This window comes from Photinus pyralis, unplaced genomic scaffold, assembly GCF_008802855.1.
Source record: "Photinus pyralis isolate 1611_PpyrPB1 unplaced genomic scaffold, Ppyr1.3 Ppyr1.4_LG4, whole genome shotgun sequence".
NCBI lineage: Eukaryota > Metazoa > Arthropoda > Insecta > Coleoptera > Lampyridae > Photinus > Photinus pyralis.
In genome coordinates, this window is record NW_022170511.1 from 1,671,865 (window position 1) to 1,698,952 (window position 27,088).

At 34.3% G+C, this 27,088-nt stretch overlaps 1 protein-coding gene across 2 annotated transcripts in view; it reads left to right on the top strand.

The window, feature by feature from the left end:
- The window catches only part of LOC116169594 (POU domain protein 2-like), a 95,622-nt gene extending 74,725 nt beyond the window's left edge, over positions 1-20,897 (top strand). The window contains exons 4-9 of one of the 2 annotated variants that reach the window (XM_031485735.1): positions 11,678-11,740; positions 17,810-17,925; positions 18,151-18,393; positions 18,458-18,517; positions 18,598-18,931; positions 18,987-20,897. In XM_031485735.1, coding sequence (XP_031341595.1) covers positions 11,678-11,740; positions 17,810-17,925; positions 18,151-18,393; positions 18,458-18,517; positions 18,598-18,931; positions 18,987-19,537 — 1,367 coding nt within the window. In that variant the 3' untranslated portion in view covers positions 19,538-20,897. The remainder of the gene's footprint in view (positions 1-11,677; positions 11,741-17,809; positions 17,926-18,150; positions 18,394-18,457; positions 18,518-18,597; positions 18,932-18,986) is intronic. The other variant, XM_031485736.1, reaches the window with a different exon arrangement.
- Positions 20,898-27,088: the final 6,191 nt, after the last annotated feature.

Consider the following 27,088-nt stretch of genomic DNA (forward strand, 5'->3'; position numbering starts at 1 on the left):
GAGATGAGGTATCAAACTATAGACCAATCTCCATCATCCCAATTTTTGGTAAAATTTTTGAAGCGGCGATGAAAAAACAAATACAGCAGTATTTTGAAGAGAACAACCTATTCAGCACTTGTCAATTTGGCTTCCGCAATGGCAGGTCAACTACTACAGCCATAAATTACTTGCTACAGTTTGTGAAGCAGGGGTTTGAATCTAAACGAGTCTCACAAATGTCTCTCTTTGACCTAACAAAGGCATTTGACTGTGTGAGCCACGAGTTACTGATCAAGAAACTTGCGAAGTATAAATTCGATGCGACCAGTATAGCACTAATTCGTTCGTATCTCAATGATCGTACCCAATATGTTACACTTAACTCACTTAAATCCAAGAATGCAGCCGTGAAGATGGGTGTTCCTCAAGGATCTGTATTGGGGCCCATCCTATTTCTTGTTTTCATTAATGACCTGTCATCACTTTCAACAGCACCACATCAGTACCTAACTCTTTTGCCGACGATACCACCGCCCTTACTACAGCCGACAGCAAGGAACTCCTGAGTAAATCATCTGAGAAGCTACTGTCAGGAATAACCCAGTGGTTCACGAGCAATGGTCTAAGTACTAATGAACTGAAAAATCAATCCCTGCTACTGGGCCTCCATGATACAGATAAATCTCCCCCAGTGAAACTGTTAGGTATATATATCGATGGCAAGCTGACGTGGGCAGAGCACGCCTTGTACCTGTCCAGTAAACTGTCTAAAATGAACTACATTATAAGAAATCTAAAGCCTAGAGTAACAAAGCAGGTCTTACTACAAGCATACTATGGGTACATCCACTCCACATTAAGCTACGCAGTACTGTGTTGGGGACATTCCGTCCATGCAGCTAAAGTGTTTTCCGTCCAGCGCAAGTGCATAAGAATCATTGACAACCGCAAATATAGAGATTGTTGCAGAACATCCTTCACCAAACTTAACATCCTTACACTCCCATGTATATTTACCTGTCTAACACACGCAAAGAAGGCCCTTCCAACCCTTCGTAAAAACAGTGATAAATATCATTACAATGTACGGACTAAAAACAACCTTGTCGAAGACTACTATCGGACGGTAAAAGGACGAGATATTAACTATTTCATGAAGAAATGTTACAATGCTCTTCCTGACTACATCAGGGATCTGGAAGAACAACAATTCAGAAAAACAATCAGAGTGTTCCTTGGTGCCAAAGCATTCTATAGCATCGATGAGTACTTGAACTACAAGTTTGATGGCTCTGAATTATAAAGTGGCAATTGTGCTTCCCTATACTGTGACGTGTGGAAATATTTTCTGTATAAACCCCACCAATAAATATTATTATTATTATTATTATTATAAGTACGTTGTATAATGGCACTAAATTTAATAAGTAGCAAGCACTAAACTTGGAGCTGTGCAGGGTGAACCTACACACTTCAAGAATTAGGGGTTGTGATTACAAAAGATGCCATTTGAACCTATTCCGCGCGATATTTAATTAATTCGGTATTTTCCAATCCATAACTGTTTATTAATAATTTCATTGTGGATAAGTAAATAGCATTATCAATTCGGAGCAAGTGGTCGATAATTTTTTTTATTGAATTTACTTAATCAGTGATTAATAATCATTTATTATTATCGGTGAAATTTTACCAAATAAGAGCCAAACCCAATTAAATATTGCGCAAATCGCGATCTACCTATTAATTGAGTCGTAATTTCCTTGCAACTAAGGAACATCGTCATTAGAACATGTATAAAATGCAAAATGCATTGAGGGATGAGATGGAGCACATGGCGAATATGAATGCGGGTGGCGGTGTGCTCGAGGGGGTGTGTAAGGGTGCATGCATTAGTGTCTATATCAAACTGTAGCCAGTGGTCACCCCGTCAGTTCTGATCGAGATACGGTTCTATCGGGGGTGTTTGGTTTTTTTTGCATCGGTCGAAAATGTACACGCCGTGTCATTATGCCGTCTTCGGGGTTGTTTTAATGTTCGTCTCGAGCTCGCTAATCTATTTCGCAATTTATTATACCCTCCTTTCGTTCTTAATAAACGTTTAGGATGCGGACGGTTTTTTGGGCGGATTGTAGACGGTTAAATTATCAATTTCGTTATCTGGAGACATTTTAATATTCTAATCTTGAAATGGAAGTACGTAACAATCAGTATAATGCTCGCTCGCTCATTCGCACCTTACAATTATCTATCTATCTATCGACACAACCTATATTCAATTGTAAACACTACAAGTTTTAAATATTCAGTGTATATCAATTATCTTTACAATGACATCGTTGCTCGCGAAGATGGATCATCATCGACAATTTTTAAGGCCAATGTATACAGATTTGCTTGCGAATTCGGCACCTTTGCTCTATTCAAGTAAGTCTATTTTTTATTATGCGAGTTTTTCGCGTTTTTCCTTTAAGATCCTTGACAAGATGCTATATTTTTAGATTGATCGGTATCTAATTAAGTGATAAAATTATTCATTTTTTTAGTACAAAAATTAACTGTTGCGCCAATATCGTGCATACAAGTGCACAAGGATACTTATGTATTATTCGATATGCGAAATTCTCAGCTTAAGCTGGAATTTTAATTTTTAAAGAAAGCAATAATCGGGAAGTGTGACAAAGTAATAGCGCATTTATATAGCTAGGGACTAACGTGTGTTTTATTCCCAAGAGTGCAACCTGCTTGCCGAAACTCCGGTAATTAACGACAGCAATTTAAATGTTAAAATACCTACAAATTTAGAAGAAAAAGAAAACGACTGCGAAGAAATGATTATTCAAAAACCGCTAAAGAACTTTGGCGTAATTACTACCTGCCAAAAAATATATTTAAAACAATACCGCAAAATAAAACAAATTGTTTTTGATACTTCATTGTTTACTCTTATCTCTTATTTACTCGTTGCGGTTTTTAATTGCATTGAAGTGAATTTGTCGTCTGATGATCCTCTCTACTTTCATCCAAGATTTTTAAATAAAAATCCCCATTTTAATGATCTGCTATAATTACGTTTAAGCATTGAGTAAAAAATATAAAGAGACGCGACTTGATTAATTTAAATCACGCTTATTCAGGGACGATAAATGGATATACCACTTGTTAAAAGGTGCCGAGATGTTTCAGTACCTTGGCGACTTCGTCAAGAGAAAACGATTTCCAGAGTTGTAGTAGTTTTCGTGTCGCACACCTACCACACTCACACCCCTCCGACTGTGGACGGTGGGGTGCGGGAAGCAATTTTACATTATAGTTGCCCGTCTTAACAATTTCTCACCAGTTTGAAAACAGTCGGACCAAAATTGTAGAAGAAGATAGGAAAAAACTGAAAAATCACCACGTTAGTGATGCTCGGGGATGGCGCCCAGATGTCGCCGACCCTACATCACATAGCCCCGTTCCTAATTGTTAATTACACATACGCTCCTCGTTTTTCTACTAGCGTTCCTCTACGGGCTCTCATTTGCTGCCAGCCAGCCAGCCAGTCGGCCAATGAAAAGCTACCTTTTTACAAATGTACAAAAATGCACTTAAAATGGTTGAATTTAGATTTTTTTATCTAATTTTAAAATCTGTTAATCTTGAATGCAAAATTGCTCTAACTTAATCATCTTGTTTTTTCTGGTTGCAAATTTTTCCCTAGATTCCGCACACATTCTTTCTATTAGGACGGTTTTTTAAGGTTTTCCAAATTTGTATGATTATTAGTAGTCAAGAACTTGATTTTTGCTTTTGCAGGGGTGGTTTTTTTTTGTGAATAATATAGGGGTTTCGGAAAGTATAAGATACGAACTAGATTAAATCGGGACAGATGTGCAATTTTATGTGCCTTACTCAGAGCACCCTTTGTTTTACCAAAAATATTTGCTACCTTACGAAAAAAATGATTCATTTACTTTTCTTCAAATCAACGTACCCTCGTTATTATTAGTACATACGAAGTGTAAATACAAAAATTAAAGGTAATTTAACTTTCAATAATAAGACCTACTTTAATTTACGATAATGTTTATCAATGTTTTTTTTATTTCAATAGCAACCATAGATAAATAGGGATTCGAACGTTTTTTTATAAATAAAATATCTAGCAAACCATGAATATTTTTGGAAAAACAAAAGGTCAAATCATCTCCAATTTAACCTAATTCGTATCCTTTATACTTTCCAGAAATCCAGACACCACTCATTAAAAGAACTTTAATGAATTGCACATTTTCACGCAGAAATTAGTTGCGTAGAAATACTTTTCTGAGTCATTATAGATTTGAGAAATAAATTATAATTTTTAATTAGAGGTAAGTTTCGTTTCACACTGTTTGTCTTTTAGTGTAAGTATGTATGTTCCTCCAGATTTCAAAAACCACTGGGAATTTTTAAAATCCAGTTTTTGATACTTGGAATTCCCGGCTAATTCAGATTTATTAAATGGTATATATTATGTAGCATTTCCATTTCGCCAGACTAATGATGATCGTTGATGTAGTATAGTAAACAGGCTATTTTTATACAGTTTGTAGTCTATACAGGGAGCCCATTATGTATGGAATATAGTATACATCTAGGTAAATATCCAATGTATGCATAATTGTTCTATACGAAAGTTGTTTAACATTATATTTCTCATAATAAGGCAGCATTCAGTTTGTTTTTCTATAAAAAACGATAAACAATTGAATTTTTTTTAATGGCAGTGAACCTTTTCATTAGTATCATTTGATAGAGATTTTTGGCTCTTTTCGATGATGTAACATGCTAGTACCCTAATACAAGAACATTTTTTACAACAACTTATAATCACATCATTAACATTAATCTAGGTATCCTACATCAAATCAAAATAAAACAAATGATTGTGTACGTTTGTTACCATTTTATTGCTAATTTCATTTTGTCTTCAAGGTTTAATAAGAAACGTACACGTTCAATTGTTTTATTTTGTTGTAGGATATCTAGATTTCTGAAATAAAAACAACTGAATACTACCTTATTATGGGAAATAAAATGTTAGACAAGAAAAATTTTGCATACATTGGATATTTACCGAGATATATACTATACTCCATACACAATGGGCAACCTGTATAAATAAAAATGAACGTTTGTCTGTCTGTATGTCTTTTATGCATTTATAAACCGTTCATCCGATTGCATTGAAACTTTGGGAATGGTTGGACGTATGCCCGCCAAGTAAATAAATCAAATTTGAGAACACATTTGATCACACACAAGTCTTCGTAAATTGTACAAAAATATTTGTGATAGTGCGTGACTCGCCCTGTGTATACGAATTACAATTTAACTAGGCTTATAATGAAAATGCAGGTGGAACAGTTTTTAATTCATTTGAATTGAAAATTGATTAATTTATGAATATTAATAACTCGGGGAAAACCACCCGAGAAATAATTGGATTTGAATTTTTGAATATTCCTCATCTTGCATTGAAAACAGTTCCAATGATGAAGTTTTAAAGATTCATACGTCGAAGATGTATTCATATTACTTTCCGAACACGCGATATTTCATTAAAGATTAATACATCGGGTTCTCATGCAAATATCAGGATAAACGTATTGCCCCGGTTCGTGCATTGCCAATCTTCGCCGTAAAAATGCATCCGGTAATGTTTGAGAAGTAAAATTAAGCCTTCGTATATATTATTTATGTAGGTACGTATATAGCGTCGTCAGTGTGGTTCGTAATGTCCAGCAGAGTTCCGGGTATTTTACCCCTTACGACTCCCTCGAGATGATGGCCCTACACTATTATTTTTCACCCTCCGCCGCCGTGGACTTATGCATACATCCTACTTTACTTACTCTCCGCATCGTTTCCTTTCCAAAAATGTGCTTTAATTATCGCTCCAAGGAACGCGCGTTGTAAAATTGCCTCGGGGACGTCCAACGAGAACATAAGGTTAATTTATAAAAAATTAATGATCCAGAAATCTAATATAATCGCCGATAATTGGCCGGGACAATTTATTGTATGATTTTTTGTGATTAACTGGCTATCAAATGCAATCGTGTAATTAATATAACTTCTAAATTGATCAAACCCACATTTAACGCTAATAAAGATGATAAAGATGGCGTCATATGGTCACGACACTCTTAATTCTCTTTTTCCTAATATTACTTTATAATTAAATAAATGCTCACATACTTCAAACAATCAATTAACAATTTAGGTACTAATTTAAAACTGTATTTTTTTCTGGCGGTATAGTGTACATTCAAATTGCGATAGAGACGATAAATTAAAAATGCCCCTAGTGTTTTTACGAAACAAAACTCAAGATCACTCAAAATTATCCATTTTTCAACAAACAAACAAGTCGCGTGTAATTACAAAGTATAACGTCTTTAATTAATCGTAGTTAATGCTCATTGCGACCTTCACCCAGAATGATTTTTCTAATTTTGACTATAAAGAGACGTTTATGCAACGTCGACAGGTGCCCTCAGATTTATTGATCAGAAGGGAGTAGGTAAATCGCAATTCACTGCGATTTGTACCGCACGTTCCTTATGCTAAGAAGTAAAACATTCATCAAATGTCACTACGTGTTGTCAGTGGAAACCGAGCCGGGCTTTTCCATTAAAAAATATTATTGTACTTAACCAATTGGAAGACAAAATTTTATCACGAACAGACAAACAAATGATGAACAGACACGAGCCACCCCTGTATATATACAACGCGGACAATCGAAGTTCCATTATTATTCCCAGTTTTTCTTTTGTCAAACAACTGAATAGTTGACAGTTGATTTCGCCTCCCTCGATTATACCCCCCTTCCACTAAAGATTGAAAGTTTTTGATATTGCCAACGTGCACCAAGTACAGATCAGCAGGTGCAAAAAGGACTCTGGATATTCTCAAAATTTCGCAAAATTTTCAAGATTACGATTCAAAATGGGCCTTTGAACTTGAAAACAATGAAATTCAATAATTTCCAAAAATTAAAAAATCTTGTCAATTCTTGATCAGACAAGTGACGAGTGGTATTCAAAATATATTTATAACGGTAACAGAAATTAAGGTGTTTTATTTTCTTTTCATTGCATAACTGTAAGTGAAAAAGTAAATACGAGAAGTAACGACAACAACCGTCAAATCAAATACTTTCAATCTTACCAACCGTCAAATTAAAAAGTGATACGTATAGGTTATTCGCGACTTCGATTAACTGTAAATCACGTAGTGTGTAAAAATACGCAATACTTCAAAAGATTTATAGTGTACACATTGCCATTTTGCAAATCTTCAACATGCTCGGAAACAACATCTTCACACACCAGATTTAAAATGTGCACAGTGTGATTATGCTTATACGCTCCCCCACTATTCATATTCTATTAATTGCACGTATTAGCGCGCCACGGAGCAAGAGTTGGTTTATACGGCAAACTCTAAATTAGTCATCCGCGCATAGCCCGCTGTAGACTTCTTATGTGCCGGTACCAGAAAGTTAAGTAAGCAATGTAACTTGCAATATTTTCAAATATTTAAAATGTGCACAGTGTGATTTTGCAACACATCACTATGTCGTGAAACGCCATCTCTTGCCTCACAAAAACTTAAAAGGATTTAAAATGTGCACACTGTAGAAATGTTAATGTACCCATATACCTATACAAGGTTTCGCCGCGATAGGCGGATCTGCTATTATCTATGTAAACAAAAATGAATGTCTGTCTGTCTGTCTTTTATGGGTTATGCCTATGTACATCGTTCATCTGATTGCGATGAAACTTTGGAGAATCATTGTACGTATGCCCGCGAAAGTTTCTGAGTTAGTAAAACACTTTCCGAAATTCCGATTTTATGTTTTACAGTCGAAAAAGGACTTGGCATTTATAGTCGGGGAGCTAGCTTTGTATTTGTGTTTTATGCCAGATTTTTCCCCGGCCTTTCAGTAATAATCAATAATTGCTATTTAAGTTCCCTAAAATTGCTAATGTTTTGATGTGGTCCATAAAAAGATAAATATGGCAAAGAGTACATCTTTGAATATGGCAATTGTGTCTACGTAATGAATCTCCCTGTATATGTTTAAATACAGCACCTGGCTTACTACACGCTGAATGCACCCACTTGCCTGTTTCATCCAAGTTTCAAACCTCTACAAGGAATTCCACTTGCTCAGCTGAAGGAAGTGGTGGTGGTGGTAAAAGTCCGCATTATTTATCGTCTCCATGTTGTTTTGTCGTTTATAGTTTAATTTTTCCAAAAATTTAGGCATATAACAATAGTATACTTGCGGTTTACGCGCCCCTGGGCCACTTTTTTTGGGAAACTGTTAATACCACAAACAGAATCAATTTAGCTACGCTTGTTTCTGAGATACAGGGTGCAAACGTAAAGTTTGACTTTTTGGACTGTTATATCTTACTACCCATGTAAGACAGCAAAAAGGTAGAGACTGACTATTTTAATTCAAAAAATAATTTGGATTTGATTTGACCCAATGTTGGTATTTCTGAAATGTAAGACCCTGTATACATTAACGTCAATTATTTTGCATTCTTTTTCCTGATTACATCAATGTATATGACACCCTGTATTTTTTTTAATCTTCATGAACCCAAAATAAAATCATTTTTTACGTTTTTAAATAGTAGGCCATGGATTTATGGATATTTTGTTTTGTTTATTGTATCCATAACTAAGGTAGTCGAATACCAATAATAAAAATGGCTAACGGTAAAAGCATGTGATTACAAAAATTTAAAAAAAGATAAAACATAATACAGATTGGCCACTTCATACCTCATACTCCATTATTGACAGTTCTCCATACTCATACATGTATATGTCAGAGAACGCAATTAAATATTATTATTATTATTAAAACAGTCGGTGCCAGTTTTGACCGGTTAATAACAGTTTTGCCAGAAGCGTTCGAAAACAGCAATTTTTGTTTTGAGGGAGACATCTAAATTAAATAATATTGTTTACGTAACTTCAACTCTGAGAAGGGGGTGAATTGCACTCCAACAATTTTAAATGGATGGGGTGGTAAACGTTTGATAGTTCGATACGCATGTTCTTTCTTTTTTCAGCACTGTTCTTATTATTCAAATCCGATCAGTAAGTAGTTTAGTAGAAAACTAGATTTAAATGGATTTGCAGAGCAGTTTTAAATGTTTATCAAATAGGCTTTGAAATAAAATCCAAATTTGGTACACATATTCTTAGACATAAAAGGAAGAGGAGTTGAAAAGGTTTTGGGTAGAATCGCGTACGCGCAAGTGTGACAGAAAACTGTCAATTTTGGACATTTTTAACTGTAATGTGGTGAGGGTGGTGTCTGTGCTAGCCACAACAATTTTTCTGTAATTTTGAATAATTATTGTTACTGTTAACGAAGTAGGCTCTGCAAATCCATTTAAATGGAGTTTTCTCTGGAACTCCTGTAGAATCAAAGATAGATTTCAAAAATAAAAACAGTGCAGAAAACAGAATGAACATGCGTATCGAACTATCTAACGTTTACGACCCTTTCCATTTAAAATTGTTGGAGTGCAATTCACCCCATTCTCAGGGTTTAATTTATGTAATACTAAAATTGCTGTTTTCGAACGCTTCGGACAAAACTGTTGTTAAGGGGTCAAAATTGGCACCGACTGTTTTCAGTGGGCCACCCTGTATTACGATTTATAAAATTTTTGAAATTTCTACCGTCTACAGTCATTTGTCACTTCAATAATTTTAATACAATAGCGTTTATTTTCAAAACTCGATAGTCCAGAAACGAGTCAATTTAGGTACATTTTACTTTTTACAAATTTTGTTTAAAAAGAGAAGAAGTGAAATATCGAATCATATTTTTGGTGTGTCACGCTTTTATGACCAACCCTGTATAAAATGATTATTTCCTAGCAGACATTGAAGAACCCCAAAACTTTTGTGTAAAACTTTTTTCGATATCTTGTATATTTTCCCCGAGAATCTACTGTTTCCAAACTTATCAGCGACCCTGTACATCTTACATTAACTTATATCAAAATTAATCTATTAAATATAAACGGGATGAAATCCTTCATAATTATAACACTCGTGAAAACGATAATTTGGGAACCACATTTACGAGATTAAGCAGAACTCAACCCCTTGTAAAATTCTATGGACTCTAGTTTTATAAATTAAGGGTGTATACTTAAAAGATATGTACCTTCTAAATCAGTAATAAAATACGGGGTGTTCCATTTTAAAAAAACGCAAGTTTGATACGCCCCACTGGAATAAAGCACGCAGCTGGTGATCAAAAATACTTGCGACCTAAGTTTTGAATCAAGGAATAAACCTAAACTTTTTCCTTCGCGGACAATAGCAATTCCCTCTCCATTTACTGCAAATTTGGCATTTTCTGTAAGATAATCTCTATGTAATTTGTTTCCGAAAATTACGACAAATGACTTGTTAGCGTTTAGTGTGAGCATTGACTAAAGATTCAATGGTGTGATTCGCTCATCAATGACTTAAGACGATCTCAGCTAACAGATTCAGGTCAGAGTTTATTTCCGAATGGCAGAGAGTGTATCTGAGGGCGGAAAAGCAAAATACAACTGTATGTCGTATGCGTAAATTTGTGTAAGACAATGCAGCAGGTTCTTATTACTTATATAAAGTACTTGCATAGATAGTGAATAAAACATGCACCAAAATAGAGCCCTGCGGGACCCCTCTTCTCACTTGTCTAGTATTCGAGTAGGTGGTGCCCATTCGAACAAGCTGTAACCGACGGCATGCTAAATAACTCCTAATAATATCCACTGAACCTACATCGAACCCAATATATTTGATAGAGTAGTAAAGCTAGTAGCAGAAGTTGTGAAATCTAAGCTGACATCCAGAAACTCGTACTATAAAAGTTTAGACCGCTGGAAAACGAATTATGGGCGATTTGTATATAAAAGCAGAGTGCCATCTTGCCCCTAAAATTGAGTAAGAAGGTTGTAGCCGCAATCAACCGAGAAAAAAATTATTTTCTCTTTTTCCAAATTTTTATTAAAAATGCATTAATTTCCATTGAAGGTTTAATAATTTATATGTTTATTAATTAACGAAGGGTAGTCTGTTTAAGAATATAAACAATATTCCATTTAAAAAATATTATATTGTTGAATATCTCGATTGTTATGTAGAAAATATTCTTCATATTTATTAATTTAATCGAATTCGCGGGCCTAGTGATTAAAAAGTTGCGTACTTCATTATGAACACGCTATATAACATGGGCTGTAATGACGTATAGGACTTCCCAAATTGGGTTTTTAAAAATTAAAATCGAAGATAGCTTCTTGAATAGTTTAGATATTTTATTTTGATAACTGCATAGTGTTGGGCTAGGTAGCAGCTCTACATATTTGTACAGTCTTCGTTCTCCTAATATATAACCAAACATTACTCACGTTTTGAGTCATTGTATGGAGTAATTACAGGCGTCATTAAAAGAACTAATTATCAATTTCCCCAACTCCCATAAACTAATATATCTAAAACTGGAATCTTTAACGTAACCAAGCGTAGAAATGCAATATTCCGTGAGACGCCGAATATAATGAAATGTAATTTATGTACGATAACAAAAAAATAGTTAAATAATAGTAATTTCTGTTTTTTTTAGATGACCAAATAAATCCACTTAGTAGACTCGAAAAAGCTCCATCCACGCCTCCTTCTCACGACGGTAAGTAAAATTTTTAAAAAACGTTTATGGGGCATTTAATTGTTTAAAACGAATTCCCATTCGTCTCGCCGGGATTTTTAATTTAAGGTAATAATATAAAATGACATATTCGTTTTTGAATCGAGCGGGCGGTATTTGGTCGTTAAATTAAAAGGGAATTTCCGAGAAGGAAAAAATGGCTACCGTATAATTTTCTTAATGGCCTTTTTCCCAGTGTGCTCGTGTCATTACGCCAAGAACCCCCTAAGAAAATTTGCACATCGTGTAAAGGTATATATAAACATTGTGCCCTCACGAGAATTTGTCGCAATAAAAGTGTCCCCTAAGGAAATATTATGCGTATATAAAAACCCTAAGCAGTATTTAACCCTTTTTAATAAAGAAGGTAACCACGTGTCGGGGGTTAACTGACACGTGACGCCGATTGTTAAATTATAAAACATGGTAATATATTAGGAAGTAACTTGTTCACGGCATTTACTTTTCACCCTTTTCCCCCTAACGACAGATCGGCCGCCATTCTGATCGGCTAAAATATGTCCGCTAGTATGTATAATCGATTATAACGCGACGACTAAGATTATTTCTGGCGAAATAATGGGATACATGTACGCGGCGCAAACCCCTTTCTTAACGGTTAAAATTCACCCCCTCGAAAAACGTTTGTAGTTTGATTGAACGCCGCTGAAATACGATCTGCTATATGATTGATTGATGGTCAGACGCTCATCTATAAGCTCTTTTAACTGGTAAAATTGCGTTTTAATGTGGAATTAGCCATGTGTTAACGTATAACGATAACGGGCGTAATCCCATCACGTCCATTAATTAAAAATCAAATCCGATCGCCCCACTAAAAAAGCGCATAAATAGGCAAACCTAAACGGATTTTTTTTTAACCAAATCGAACCTCAAAAACTTGGATTGAATATCAAACAGCTTATTCAGATCAGTGGAACTTCCTCGAAGCATTTAAATATCGCGCATGAAGAATTTCGTACAGAAATATGTAAAATAGGGAACGCGCGGGTTCGACTTTTAACTCGCGCGTGCTTTGAATTTTTCGCAAGAAAAAAAAAATACAGGCAACTTAATTGGTTTTTTGGTCAAAGAGAAAATGTCCCTCACTAACCTAGAATGTAATCGGATGTTAAATGTTAAAAGAAGTATAGTAGGTATGGGAGGAACGATTTGAATATCAAATTTATTCCAATGTCACTTTGAATAACAAAACATTGCCGACAATAAAAATATACTACCGTATTTCCTTAAATCCACCGCCTTTTTGCACAGATTTGAATAAATCTTTTTTATCGTTCTCGCATTGAATTTTGATATTCATTTTAATTAGGCGAAAGAATCATATACTTCATCATTGATGGCTATGTTCCATTAGTATATGAAAGAAATTACCTTTCTTATACATAGTTCATTTTTTAAAATCTTTCCTTAAGCCTTACACTTTGTCACAATTTTGTTATTATAACACCGTTTCGTTTTGTTTCACCTTACATAAATATCTCATCTAAAGGTGAGTTTTCACAGTCATGCAATTTGTGCAAATTGACTTGTGCATACTAATTTGCGCAAATTTAAACTGAATTGTTTTAATTCGTTTCTCCGGTCAGTTTAATTTGCCCAAAGGTCAGTTCGACCTCCAGGGTATCACGTTTGTAAGCAGTTAAGTTGCTAATGATGGACAACGAAAACAAATTATTAGCGGTAGTGTTTAATTACAAAATTACAAGAGCCAAAAAAATAAAATAAAGAAGGCGTCAAGATGGAATATTGTATTGACGTTCATGCATTTGTACCAATCACAAGTAAATTATTTGACACGCCAAATTTTACTCAAGTCAAACTTTTTGGTTTGTGCAAGTCAACGATTTTAGTTTTCGTGCAACAATTTACGCAAAAAAATTGCATGAACGTGAAAACCCACTTTTTAAGGATACAATTGCAGATTTTTTTATGAACAGATAAGAGGGGAGGTTCCAATAAAAGAATTAAAGTTTGCATTATTTAACGAAAGGTCTTGAGCACTCTGTACTTTTTTAACGATATTTGGTTCACACAAGAAATGTGAATTTTCACGTGAAAGTGATTTACTGATGCCGAATTTCGACGAGAAAAACAATATAAACGCGTGAAAAATTAAAGTGTGCATTGCATCGATATTTCAATTTTAAGTAAAGTGGAAGCGCGGTACGATTGCTAAACCATAGGGAAAATTATTTACACTTTTAATTACATAGTTGTTTCGAAGTCAATTGTTCACCTTTTGATTTTTTGTCAAAGTTGCCCTCTTATTAATTTTTTTCCGAATAATTTCCCATAAGCAAGCCTCACTTTGTTGAATCGTAGCGACCTACATATTTTGAAATTTTGAAGTTAAGAAGTAAAATTTGAGCAATAATCTTAATCCAAGTAAAATGAAACACTTTGATAATGAGAAAGTTAGATTTAGTGATAGGTACAGGTACTCTGCTTAAGAGTGACAAGGGAAGGTCGATTCATTGACCATCGTATAAAGGAAGGGTTTTTCAGAGTGAGAGTTCTGGAAACCTAGTAAAATAAAAGAATTTTAAATTATACAGGATGCCCATTATGTATGGAATATAGCATATTTTTATCTCGGTAAATAACGACTGTATACAACATTGTTCTATATAAAAGTTATGTAATATTTTATTTCCCATAATAAGGCAACATTCAGTTGTTTTTATTTCAGAAAACAAATGAGTAAAGAAAAACAATTGTTTTTTTAATAGCATTAGACTCATTTGATAAAGATTTTTTTCTCTTTCAATGTTAGCACCTTTATACAGGAAGTTAATTTTTTTTTAGACTTTTGGTGATAAGTTAGGTCACTACTTTGCAGTTAATGGCGAACATTTTAAACATTTATATCGATGAAAACCATTTTATTGCTAATATTTTATTTTTAAGTGGGCGGGGTAATAAGAAACGTACACGTTCATTTGTTTCATTTTGAAGTAGGATACCTAGATTAATGTTTTTGGTGTAATTACTTAATATAAAGAGTTTTTAAATTTTTTGAAAAATTTTCTGACATTGGGGTACTGAAGAGAAAAAAATCAAATGAGTCTAAAAAGGTACATTTCTATTTAAAAAATTCGCAAAGATTCGTATGGGATTTGGCGACAAGTATTGGGAAATTTCCAAAATTTAATTTTGGATCCGTTAACTTCATGTGGAACATCTTCCAAATAACAAATTGCGTCAGAGATCCTTGCAGAGTCCTTTTTAGTGCACGAATTTTGAATGAATTCAGTTGATTTTATGTCAGAAAACAAATGAATAACACAAAACAATTGAATTTTTTAAATAAATTAATTTAAATGTACCTTTTCATTGTCTTACAGTTAATGGCCAACCTTTTGAACACTTATTGCGATGAAAACAATACGTATTTTTCATTTGTTTCATTTTGATGTAGATACATAGATAGATTAATGATATTGATGTAATTATTTAACAGTTTTTTTTAATTTTTTTTTAATTCCTTGCACAAGGATACTAACATGTCCTCAAAAAGAAAAACAAAATCTCTATCAAACGAACTGAATAAGAAGGCACATTACTATTTTAAAAAAATTCAATTGTTTTTCATTACTCATTTGTTTTTTGAAATAGAAACTACTGATTTCTGCCTTTAGTATGAGCAATACAATGTTAAACAAATTCTATAGACAAATTTTGTATCCAGTCGTTATTTACCGAAATATTGGGTAGATCCTAATTGTAAAATGTTGTTACACAGGCCAAGTATATTTGAATGCTATCTAAATCATGTTTGATCAATATTTCTAAAATGTGGGTGTTTTATATCTACTAATCCATGATTTTTGTGTGATTTGCCTATCTATTGTAAAATAGCATCAAAGGTTTAATAAATTAGTACTATTATTATTAAATCAAATAATAATTATTATGATTCCATACATGGTGGGCACCCTGTATAATTAACCATACATTTTTTTTTAAAAAACACATTAAATTTGCCTCGTAGAAGACTGTAATCAGTTATTTGTTTATAGTTTCGCATATTTGTCACGTTTGACATCGAAAAACACCCTGTACATCGAGTGTAGAATTTATTGTTCAGTTAACCTGTCGCATAACTATTTTATTACAAGCGATATTATACTACTAGCCCGAACAGGCAGCCAAAATGTACCTAGCCATTCGATTCTTGAACGACCTGATTCGCATTAGTAAGGGGGTTGCAAATATTCTTAGAATATCCGTAATAGAACCCGCTATAGAATTTCCAAATATTCGGCAGGTAAATATTTCGCGGCTCAACAACCCTAGGCGCAAATAGGGCGGGGATGAGTTTACCAAAGCAAGTTTTCCGAGGTAAATCTTCGTATAAGGTGGACAGATATACAGTGCGAGTGTAAAGTCTGTTCACTGGAATTGTCACTTAAGGATCGTCGTTTGTTTTTGAGAAATGACGTACGCGATAATTTTTTTGAATGGAAACCCTATTTTTTATTCTGAATTTGAAAAGAACAACCAAATACGTAGAAAGTATGGTTGTGAAATATCTTTTAAATATCGCACCATTATTTACTTAATACGTAAAAACCACACAAAAAGAAACAGATAAACAAGCTGTTGACGAACTGTCATCATTTTAACGGCATTTGTTACATGGCTACTTGATTTTTTTTATTACAAAACGGAACTCTTAGATTTTTGGTTTTAAAACTGTAAAAGCAACTCTCGAATATTTCAAAATACAGTATCATACCTTTTTTTAGCGTATTTGGTTTTAGAATTTCATTTATTTTCCAAACTCGGCAAAAAAATAGGATTTTCATTTTAAAAAATTATCGCTTACGTCATATCTGTAAAACAAAAGACGATCCATCCATGACAGTAAAATATGTCTCATTTAAGATAAAAATTGAGGATTTTTAAAAAACGTTTACTTTAACGTAAGTATCGTGATAGTTCCAGACTTTACACTTCCACGATATATAATAAAATATCAGAAGTTTGTGCACTGCAGTAATTGCAATAAAAATAAATAGCAACAGAAAATGAATAATGATTTTTCTTGAAGAAAAAAGTGAATGTATCAAAAGATAAATCAAGTTATTGTTTTTTTGAATCACTTTAAATTTGAAGTATAATTTATTACATAGTGCGAATGGTATAATGAAATCCCTATATCAAAAATGAAGGTTTCACTAGAAAATTGAAAGGAGACAAATATTCTAATTCATTACCAGAAGCTTTTACCCAAAATGGCGTATGCAAATCGTCCCTATGAATCAGTTTTCAAAAAATTAACAAAGGAACAAAAATAGATATAATTATTTGTTGGTTTTCTGTTTGTTAATAATTTTTGTTTCCAACAAGAATTAATATTTTTCTCTTTCCGTACCGTATTTGCGGTGCCATTTTCTCCATTACCAGAATCGAAGGGTTTCCACTGGTAAAATGATGATTGATAGAATACCTATAAAGGGTAAGGGTGATATAGTTGACCTAACGACTTTTACATATTGGGGTTTGCTCAAACTCTGACAACTTCATTGTTGCCGATTACGTCATCAATCTTAATACTGACGTAGCGGTTTTTTTTTCGCGGTCGAGTTTTTAAGAGATGACACGTACGAGAGAAAAAATACATATGCGTTTTATACATGTAATTTTCCGACACATCAATAGTTAGATTGTTAAGTCTTGCACAAGAGTAGATAAGAAAGTGAAGGGGGTGATAATAGTGACGGGGGTAGCGAGCCTGTGGCTGAAAACAGCTATAAGAAATTTCACACCGGCTGAATTTTGATATTTAGGGATGCAGCGGTCACTTGAGTAAAAGTCACCGAGCGTAAAAATAGCTGTAGAGAAGGCACTTGCCACATCGCTTCGACTTTTTTCCTCGTGGAACGTGTTGCATTGTTTAATTTTAATGTCTATAACCAATATGCATCTTATCGGAATAATGTAGGTAATTAATGAGGCAGCGAATATCAAATTGGGTATAAATAGATTGATTTAAAATGGGACTAAAAATGGATTTACTTCCAGATTGCGATGCAAACGGCGATATTAGCGGGGACGACCAAAGTATCACGAGTGATCATCAACCCGATCAAAATGATCCCGATTCGATGGATTCTGATAAGGTCGGGGCACTTAACTTGGTAAGATTTGAAAATATATTAAATTTGATCAAATATTGACGTGGAGAAAACGAGATTTATCCCCCGGGTTATTTAGTGAACTGTTCTTTTCGAACAGTTGTTTTCAAGTTTTCTGCAACCCCTCTAAAAGTTAAAATGTTTAAATTCATCAGGGAAAACTAAACATCCCCTTTGATCTACTGCAATTTAATTCCGATTCGATTAAATCTTGTTTTCGTCTTGTAGGTTACGGGTGACCCGGCACGGGCGACGTCTCCGAGTTCGCCGCAAGTTACCAGCTCCAGTCCAGGTGTGGGCGCCGCCTTAGCGGCTTTAGGTGGGCTAGGAGGTCTGCTCAGTAACCCGTTACAAGTATTGGGGGGGTTGCAAGCGTTTCAGAATCCCACCAGCTTGCAACAGTTACAACAATTGGCCATGTTACAACAAAGCCACGGAAATCCTCAAGCTCAGTTCTTTTTACAAAATCAGGTACGTACCAAATAACGATGGCGCAATATCAAACTTTTATCTAACTTGGTGTCGGTTATTTAAGGGCTTTCTACAAGGATTTCCACGCTCTGGAATATCCTCTAGAGTTCCTCACTCCATGCAGGTGTGTGAGATTTGTCCGTGTTAGTTGCTTGCATGCGATCATTGTTTGGTGGCGATTACAATACGAAAAAAATTTTCCAGGTGCACCAAATCGCGCAGGCTGCGCAACAACTACAGCAACTGCAGAAAGCGCAACAGCAGCAGCAACAACAGCAGCAGCAGCAACAGCAGAATCAGCACAACACCAGCATTCCTCCAAACAGTCAGATACCGCAAACTCAACAATCGACACCGCCTAACAATTCCCACATACCCGCCAGCTTGTTAACACCGAGCACGCCTAGTTCCGGAGGCCTTACGCCGCAACACCTCAAAACGCCCTCCAGACTTCTAGAACCTTCGCCTGAAGAAACGACCGATCTAGAAGAGCTGGAGCAGTTCGCCAAAACATTTAAGCAGAGAAGAATTAAACTAGGTAATACGCAAACAATGAAAGTCGTTACAATGACTAATTGAATACTGTTCCCTAGGTTTCACGCAAGGAGATGTGGGTTTAGCAATGGGAAAGTTATACGGCAATGACTTCTCCCAAACGACCATCTCTAGGTTCGAAGCTTTAAACCTGAGTTTCAAAAATATGTGCAAACTGAAACCTCTCCTACAAAAATGGCTCGAAGACGCCGACAACACGCTCACGAATCCAGGACAGTTAAACAATCCCATGACGACTCCGGAAACGATAGGCAGACGACGTAAGAAGCGGACCTCGATCGAAACCAGTGTTCGCGTAGCTTTAGAGAAGGCTTTCCTGCAGAATCCAAAACCGACATCCGAAGAGATTTCGATGCTAGCCGACGGACTGTGCATGGAAAAGGAGGTAGTGCGAGTGTGGTTTTGTAATAGGAGACAAAAAGAGAAACGAATTAATCCACCCACCTCCGCCCTCGGTTCGCCCTGTTCCGTTAATAATAGCAACAATGCGATGTTCGCAATTGCAAACTCGCTCGCGACCAGCCCCCTCTCGCTGGTAACGTCCAGCGGACATTCCTTTAATCCCAACGTCATGGTGAAACAAGAATGACCCCACGCCAATTACTTTTCAGATCACTTTATGGACTAGTGTGTGCAATTCACAGACACGAAACCCGACATGTGCAAATAATTTATTTCTCTTTATTTATCACTTCATCACTTGAACAGTCTTCCATTTACTGATGAGAAAAAGTTCCTAAGCGTTGTCAAAAATTTTGACTGCTAAAAGTGAAATTAATACCAAATTCTTGTTTCGTTCAATTCGATCCGGTGACTAAACCATGTACATAGATGTATTTCGGTGGTACTTTTAAGCGAACCGTGGAAATTGGTAAATGGCGATTATTTATAACAAATAAGCAGGGTCTCTTAATAATATTTTGAAAGTAAACGCCACGTACCGATACGGTGAAAAGTGTAGATAAGTTAACGATAGGTGTTAGGATAACTATATAAATTTTTATTGTCTTGTATTGATGTAAATATTAATAAATGGTTCCATTACGCAAACGGACCAATTTAGAAATCTTAAAAAGAAAGTTCCTAATAAAATTATTGTTGATCAATTATTTTGTAAGTATTAAACATCAACATTTTGTTTCGTTTACAATTTTATTAGGTACCTAACCTAGACTGATTTGTTTATTTGCAAGGGACATTATAGTAAAATAAACAAGAATAGGGTCCCCTATTTATTTATTACTTTGTACCAAAGATTTTTGTTAGTCCAATATGATTGCCGTTGTTAATTAATGATAACCATATCGGACATGAAAATTTCTTGTAATTGTGTAACCGGTGCTAGACGATCTAGCAACGGCTACATTAAACAGTAGAATGTAAGCCAAATGTTCACGTTTACTTCAGAATAGAAAACATATCTTGTATTAAACTAAAAAATCGTGTAAAATATCTTAATGTATACAAAATAAAACTATTTTTATTAATTTATACCTACTGTCAACATTTTAAAAATCATATCATGACGAAATCATATTAGAGATGTAGTCTGTGTTATAAAAAAAAAAGAAACCTAAAGGCATCATCGCATTGACATAGTGTACCTACTTTTAAAAACAATAGGTGGATTTCCCGATATAATTACTTAAATGTTTTAAATCGACATTTTTTCAATAGTATAGAACTCGATTTTATAGGTATGTGTGTGTAGTATACATGTGTAATAGAAAAGTGCAGTTGTTTCTACTAAAGTGAAAATCGTTAGGTACAAAAATATTAATCCCGTTACTAACTTTAACGGGGTTAATCTTTTTCATTGTATAATCTATTACCTAATAACAATATTATTCGATTGTATGTATCAGACCCTATTCTGACGTGTATTATAATACTATGGTGGTCTAGGCAATAACTTGTACATTATTTTCATTAAAGAAAATGATTCGTAATGGTTTCATTCTTATTCATTTTTACTCCTACTTCCACAGGTTCGTGATCAATTGGCGTTTAGTCTGATTATAAGACACCCCATTTAACCTAATCTGCATCTTTAATAGTAAGAAAGTTACCCATGCAATCCCAACCAAGCTGGAACGCAATCTTTATTAATAAAAATCTTTCGTCCATTTTCTATTGATTCTTTAACCCTTTGAAAATAGACTTTATTTCTTTGCGATTTAGCGATTATAAACTGTTTTCGTTTAGTGATTTTTTTTAATACACAGCTTAAAGTAACATTTATGAGAGATGAGCTAGGTCGATACTTATATAGAAAACTATACAGGGTGGTGACTTGCGTAACGCATCATAGGAATTTCAATGTAAAATTCATACTTAACATGCGATTATTGGCTCCCCAAATTATTTTAGAGCAAAAATGTATTAAGGTTTTTTGTAGAAAAACATTTTTTACGTCAATTAACCGCATTAGTTTTCAATTTTTTGCATAATCAAGACGGAAAATTGGAAAAATAAAATTCGCACCTTTTTCAATAATCGGTGATGCCATGGAATTTTATCATGCAAAAACTGCACCAATATCCGTCATGCCATGGAATGTCTGCTATAAAACAAATCAAATTCTATCAAAAAGTATTTAGAACAACGAATTCAACATAAAGAAAGACCAAATTACTAAAAACGGTTTCCTAATATAACAATTTACAATGAATGTTCGAATAAGTCACCATTAACTGCAAGACAGTAACCAAGTCGATCATAAAATCCATTTCGAACTGCTGCTAATTGATAACTGGATATCATTTGTTTTAGAAAAATCCATGGCATCGCAGATTATTGAAAAAGATGCGGGTTTTATTTTTCCAATTTTCCGTCATTATATGAAAAAAATTGAAAACTAATACGGTTGATTGGCGAAAAATGTTTTTTCTACAAAAAACTTTAATACATTTTTGCTCTAAAATAATTTGGGGAGCCAATAATCGCATGTTATGAATTTTACATTGAAATCCCTATGATGCGTTACGCAAGTCACCACCTCGTATAGTTCAAATGGACATCTGAACTAAACATCCAATATAAAATGCTTCAATACCCCACACTTTGCTATTTTAAATGATCCGCCCTCATTTTTTAAAATATATGCTAAATTTTCAGAAAATTTGATATCATAGCCATGGACCCAAACAGGACGGTTTGAAGTGTTTGTTTTTATCAAAAATTAAAAAATTGTAGTCTCACACAAAATAATTCACGAAAAATTGGCAAAATTTGCGTAATTAAAATGAAAAATTATCTAGGAAATTACACATGAACCTTTAAAAATGATTTGGAATAATTATATTTAGTATTTGGCAAAAGCTTATGTGAAATTTAGTCAACGTTTCGTGTAGATTAAAAAATCGAATAAAAACTAAAACCAAATCACGGTGTCCGGTTGGTACACCAGTATGTCATTTCACCTTATACGCTTCTTCCGCTACGCCACCATAAAAACTCCAACGTTAAAAGCAACTAATAGAAAGACTATCCGAGGAAGTCTTCGCTAATAGCTATTTATTATACAAGACGATAAAAAAGTCGTCATGTATAATACAAAACTTTATTTTATAGCAGAGTATAAATCATTGTAAAGCTTCTGACAATTCTGAATTTAATTAAGAGACGTCAAAAATAGTAAGCTTAGGTTCTGCCGTCGCGATCGTTTCTATAGAAACGGAATTGTCATATGTTCTGAACGTCATTTTATAACGTGCCTTTGAAATAAGAATGACAGATGTCATCAGAATGCACAATCATCTGTTTCACTTTATCTATCCTTACGTGTAAAGAACGGCTTAGCCTACTCAGTCAAACCTATTAAAATGTCATTTTAACATATGCTATGAAATAAATCCTTATTTCACCGCCCAGTATCTCAATAGTAGGCACCAATTCTCAAATTTTAAAAAGCTCATCAAAGATCAAATGACATTCCAGACGGAAGAATATAATCTACTGAGTCCTGTACAGTTTGGCTACAGGAAAACAAATCAACAGTAGATGCAATCAAAAGCCTCACCGATTATATTAATGACGGTTTCAAAGGGGGGCAATACATATGCTCTACTTTCCTGATTTCGACTGCGTATCGAATTATTAAAACTAAACTGAAGTGTTTCAATTTTAATAATAACATTCAAAAACTCAAACTAAACTAACCAATAGACATAAATCCCGGAAAAAAATAACGGAACGTCTTGAATAAAAATTCAAAATTTACACTTGCCCAAACCCAAATACCTAGTGGCGACACTGCATGAACCAAAAGAAATAGTCACAAACCTCGATCGCGGGATCGTGACATACTGTGTGTGTTGTCTGAGGTTATAGTGAACTAATTCAACCAATCACGCCGCGCTCTCCAGTTTTTTGTTTAATATTTTGGTTTTTGTTGCTGAAAAACATGCTTTTGTTAAATTTGATTGTCATACGTTTAACATTTTATTTTGTTTTTTATTAAAATATTTTTTCTGTTGGTTTTTTTTTATTTTGTGCGTTAAAAACATGTAATTGGATTAATAAGTATGACATTAAAAAAATTAAATATAACAACAATAAAAAAAACTAGAAACAAAAAAACAATTTTTTGGCCAAAATAATGAAAATGACAATCGAGGTAGTACCGAATTCAACGCAATCAATGTGGCAACCCTAAATAGACATCAAATAACAACTTATAATGACGAGAAGTCAACAATGACAACACTGAAAGCGGAGTCCCACAAGGCTCTGTCCTGGGCCCTTTGCTTTTTCTCTTATATGTCAATTTGATTTGCTAACCAAGAATATATCCAATTTCAAATGATATTATATGCTGATGGTACAACTATCCTAAGCTCCAGCTCATCACTATAATATTGGCGAAAGAATCATCCAACATTAAATGAATTTGCATCTAATTGGTTCAATGAAAATAAATTAACACTAAACAATAATAATTCGCAAACTATAATTATTAACAATTACCATCAGGAAAAAGTAATTTTTTTGGGGATTACGAGTTCCGATGGGATTTACATGTAAATGAAGTGTCTGGTAAACTGCCGAAAGTAATATTTCTACTGAAAAACTTAAGAAATGTTGTTGCTCAGGGGCGGACTGGGTACTTACGGGCCATGTGGAATTGCATAGGTTACGGGCCATTACAGTATTAGTGTAGTAATGAAGGTTAGCTCTGCGCTGCACCACAACAACATTTTAGTACTCCTTTTTCGGAAATCAATTACAATACAGTTTTTTTTTTAAATTGCAGCTGATAATTAAAACTTTTGATTGAGACGTCCGATCGAAAAAGTACGATTTGTTTTGGATTCTACGCACCAAAATTAATAAGAAAAAGTGTTCCCGAGAAATTTTGGTGCAGTCGATTTTTGGTAAAAATGGAAGGTTATACACTGCCTTTTTTTGAGCTCCGAAAAAAAAATTGTCTCAGATCGACCCGGAAAAAAATTTTTCTTATAGAATGTGGCCTGTAGAATCCATAATTTCAAACAGTTCCAAGATTGGGCTACTAGTTCAAAAGTTACAGCCCTTTGAATTTTCTTTCGAAATTGGTTTCTAGTCTATAACTTTTGATTGAGAAGTCCGATCGAAAAAGTACGAATTGTTTTAGATTCTACGCACCAAAATTAATAAGAAAAAGTGTTTTCCCGAGAAATTTTGGTGTAGTCGATTTTTGGTAAAAAAGGAAGATTATACACTGCCTTTTTTTGAGCCCCGAAAAAAAAATTGTCTCAGATCGACCCGGAAAAAAAATTTTCTTATAGAATGTGGCCTGTAGAATCCATAATTTCAAACAGTTCCAAGATTGGGCTACTAGTTCAAAAGTTACAGCCCTTTGAATTTTCTTTCGAAATTGGTTTCTAGTCAGGGGCGGGCCAGGTGGAATTGCATAGGTTACGGGCCATTAAAGTATTAGTGTAGTAATGATGGTGGCGGGGGGTAGCTCTGCGGTGCACCACAAAAACATTTTTTGCTTCATTTTAAAGTACTCCTTTTTCGGAAATCAATTACAATACAGGTTTTTTTTTAAATTGCAGCTGATAATTAAAAGTAACAAAATATACAATCCAAACGAGGCGCGTCGCCTATCATTGTATTTCATCACTTTCATGCTACGACAAAAAATGATAAATTTATTGTAAAACACTTCAATTAAAACATAATTTTTTAATTTTTTTTTTTTTTTTTTTAATAATAAATGCTTTTATTCACTAGGAATGGGCGAGGTTCAGCAATGACATGTATGCCATGTGCTGCTCTTCCACCTAACCCGATATAACATACAGAAATTAATATTGATATGGCCACAGATAAAACATAAACATGTAAAAAATTAAAGAAAGAATATCTCCAGTGAACACTAAGGTACATAATTATTTATATACATATATAGGTAGGTATATTATTGGAATTAATGGGACACGAAAACAAGCAAAGATTCAACTGAAGGGAGCAATTAAGTGTATAAAAATTAATTTTTATATAAGAAATGCATTCTCAGCCTTTTTTTTAAAATTAACTTGGCTTAATGTTTTAAAATCAGATGGTATCTTGTTATACAGATGTGCAATTTGGTAACTAAAGGATCTCTTGAAAAATTCATGTTTGTGCGACGGAGAAGTTAATATTCCTCTGTAACGTAAATTCAGATGATGTACATCTGTCCTGAAAGTTATTTTTTTATATAAGTATGCTGGACAAGCATCTTTTATAATTTTGTGATACAAACAAGCAGCATGGAATATCCTGCGATCATTCATGCTTAACCATTTCACCGTTTCCAACGTATGCGAAATGTGACTGTATTTCCTGATTCCAAAAATTAATCTTAAACAAGCATTTTGCAAGATTTGAATTTTTTTATTTCTATGCTTTTTAATGACGGACCATACACAACATCACAATAATCTAAGCTCGACAGGACCAAAGATTCGCACAGTACCACTTTAGTCTTTATATTTAAAATATCGCGATTAATATAAATAGCTTTTAAAGCAGCATAACCCCGTTGGATGTTTTTTGATATTTGCTGAGTGAATCGCAGTTCACTATCTATGATTACACCGAGATTCTTAGCAGATCTTTGAATTACTAGTTTATGACCACCTACATATATATTCGTTTGAGCAGACAAAATCTCCAAATCACTAGAATTTGCAAATAACATAACAACTGATTTTCTCATGTTTATGTTGAGGCAATGGTTTGTAGATGTTTCAAAAATGTTTTGTAGGTCACTATTTACAGTTTCACACGCCTTCACTATGTCTCTTGGAAAAAACGAAAAATATATCTGAGTATCGTCAGCATATAGGTGATATTGGCAATCTTTTAGAACAGAAGGGATAGCATGTGTGTAAATTAAATACAGTAAAGGCCCTAATATGGATCCCTGAGGGACCCCTCTTTTAATATTTAAGTACTTTGATGCCTGACCATTGCAAAATACTGATTGCTGACGATTATTCAGATAACTATTAATTAGTGAAATCCCAGATTGCGAAGCCCCAATATAATGTAGTATAGCCAGCAAAACCTCATGCGAGATCGTATCGAACGCTTTAGAGTAATCTAATAATATTAGTAGGGTAACCTTTCCAGCGTCTCTTGCATGTAATACATCGTCTGTTACTTTAAGCAAAGCTGTGGTACAGCTATGTTTCGATCTAAATCCAGATTGATGTTCAGGTAAAATATTGTTTAGCATGAGGTAGCTTCTGAGTTGGGATTCGATGGCTTTTTCCACGACTTTTGACATAACGGGCAAAATGCTAATAAGTCTTAAATCTTTAAATTCGCTAGGTACATTTACTTTAGACAGAGGCATAACGTGTGAAATTTTCCATGTGGCAGGAAATTCAGATCTTGCGAAGCAACAATTCAAAACATGTGTCAAGAATGGTAACAAAAAAGGCAACCTAACATCAACCCCAATTAGAGAAACGTGTTAATAACTTATTAATAGTGCAAGAAACTAAATACAGCACATACTTATAAATTTCCAACGGGCCATTATGACGTACAGGCCAGGTGGCAATCGCCCCCCCCCCCCGGGCCAGTCCGCCCCTGTAATGTTGCTCCTAGTGTTTGACTGATAATGCGCTATTTATGACAACGGCGACGTATACGATACTAA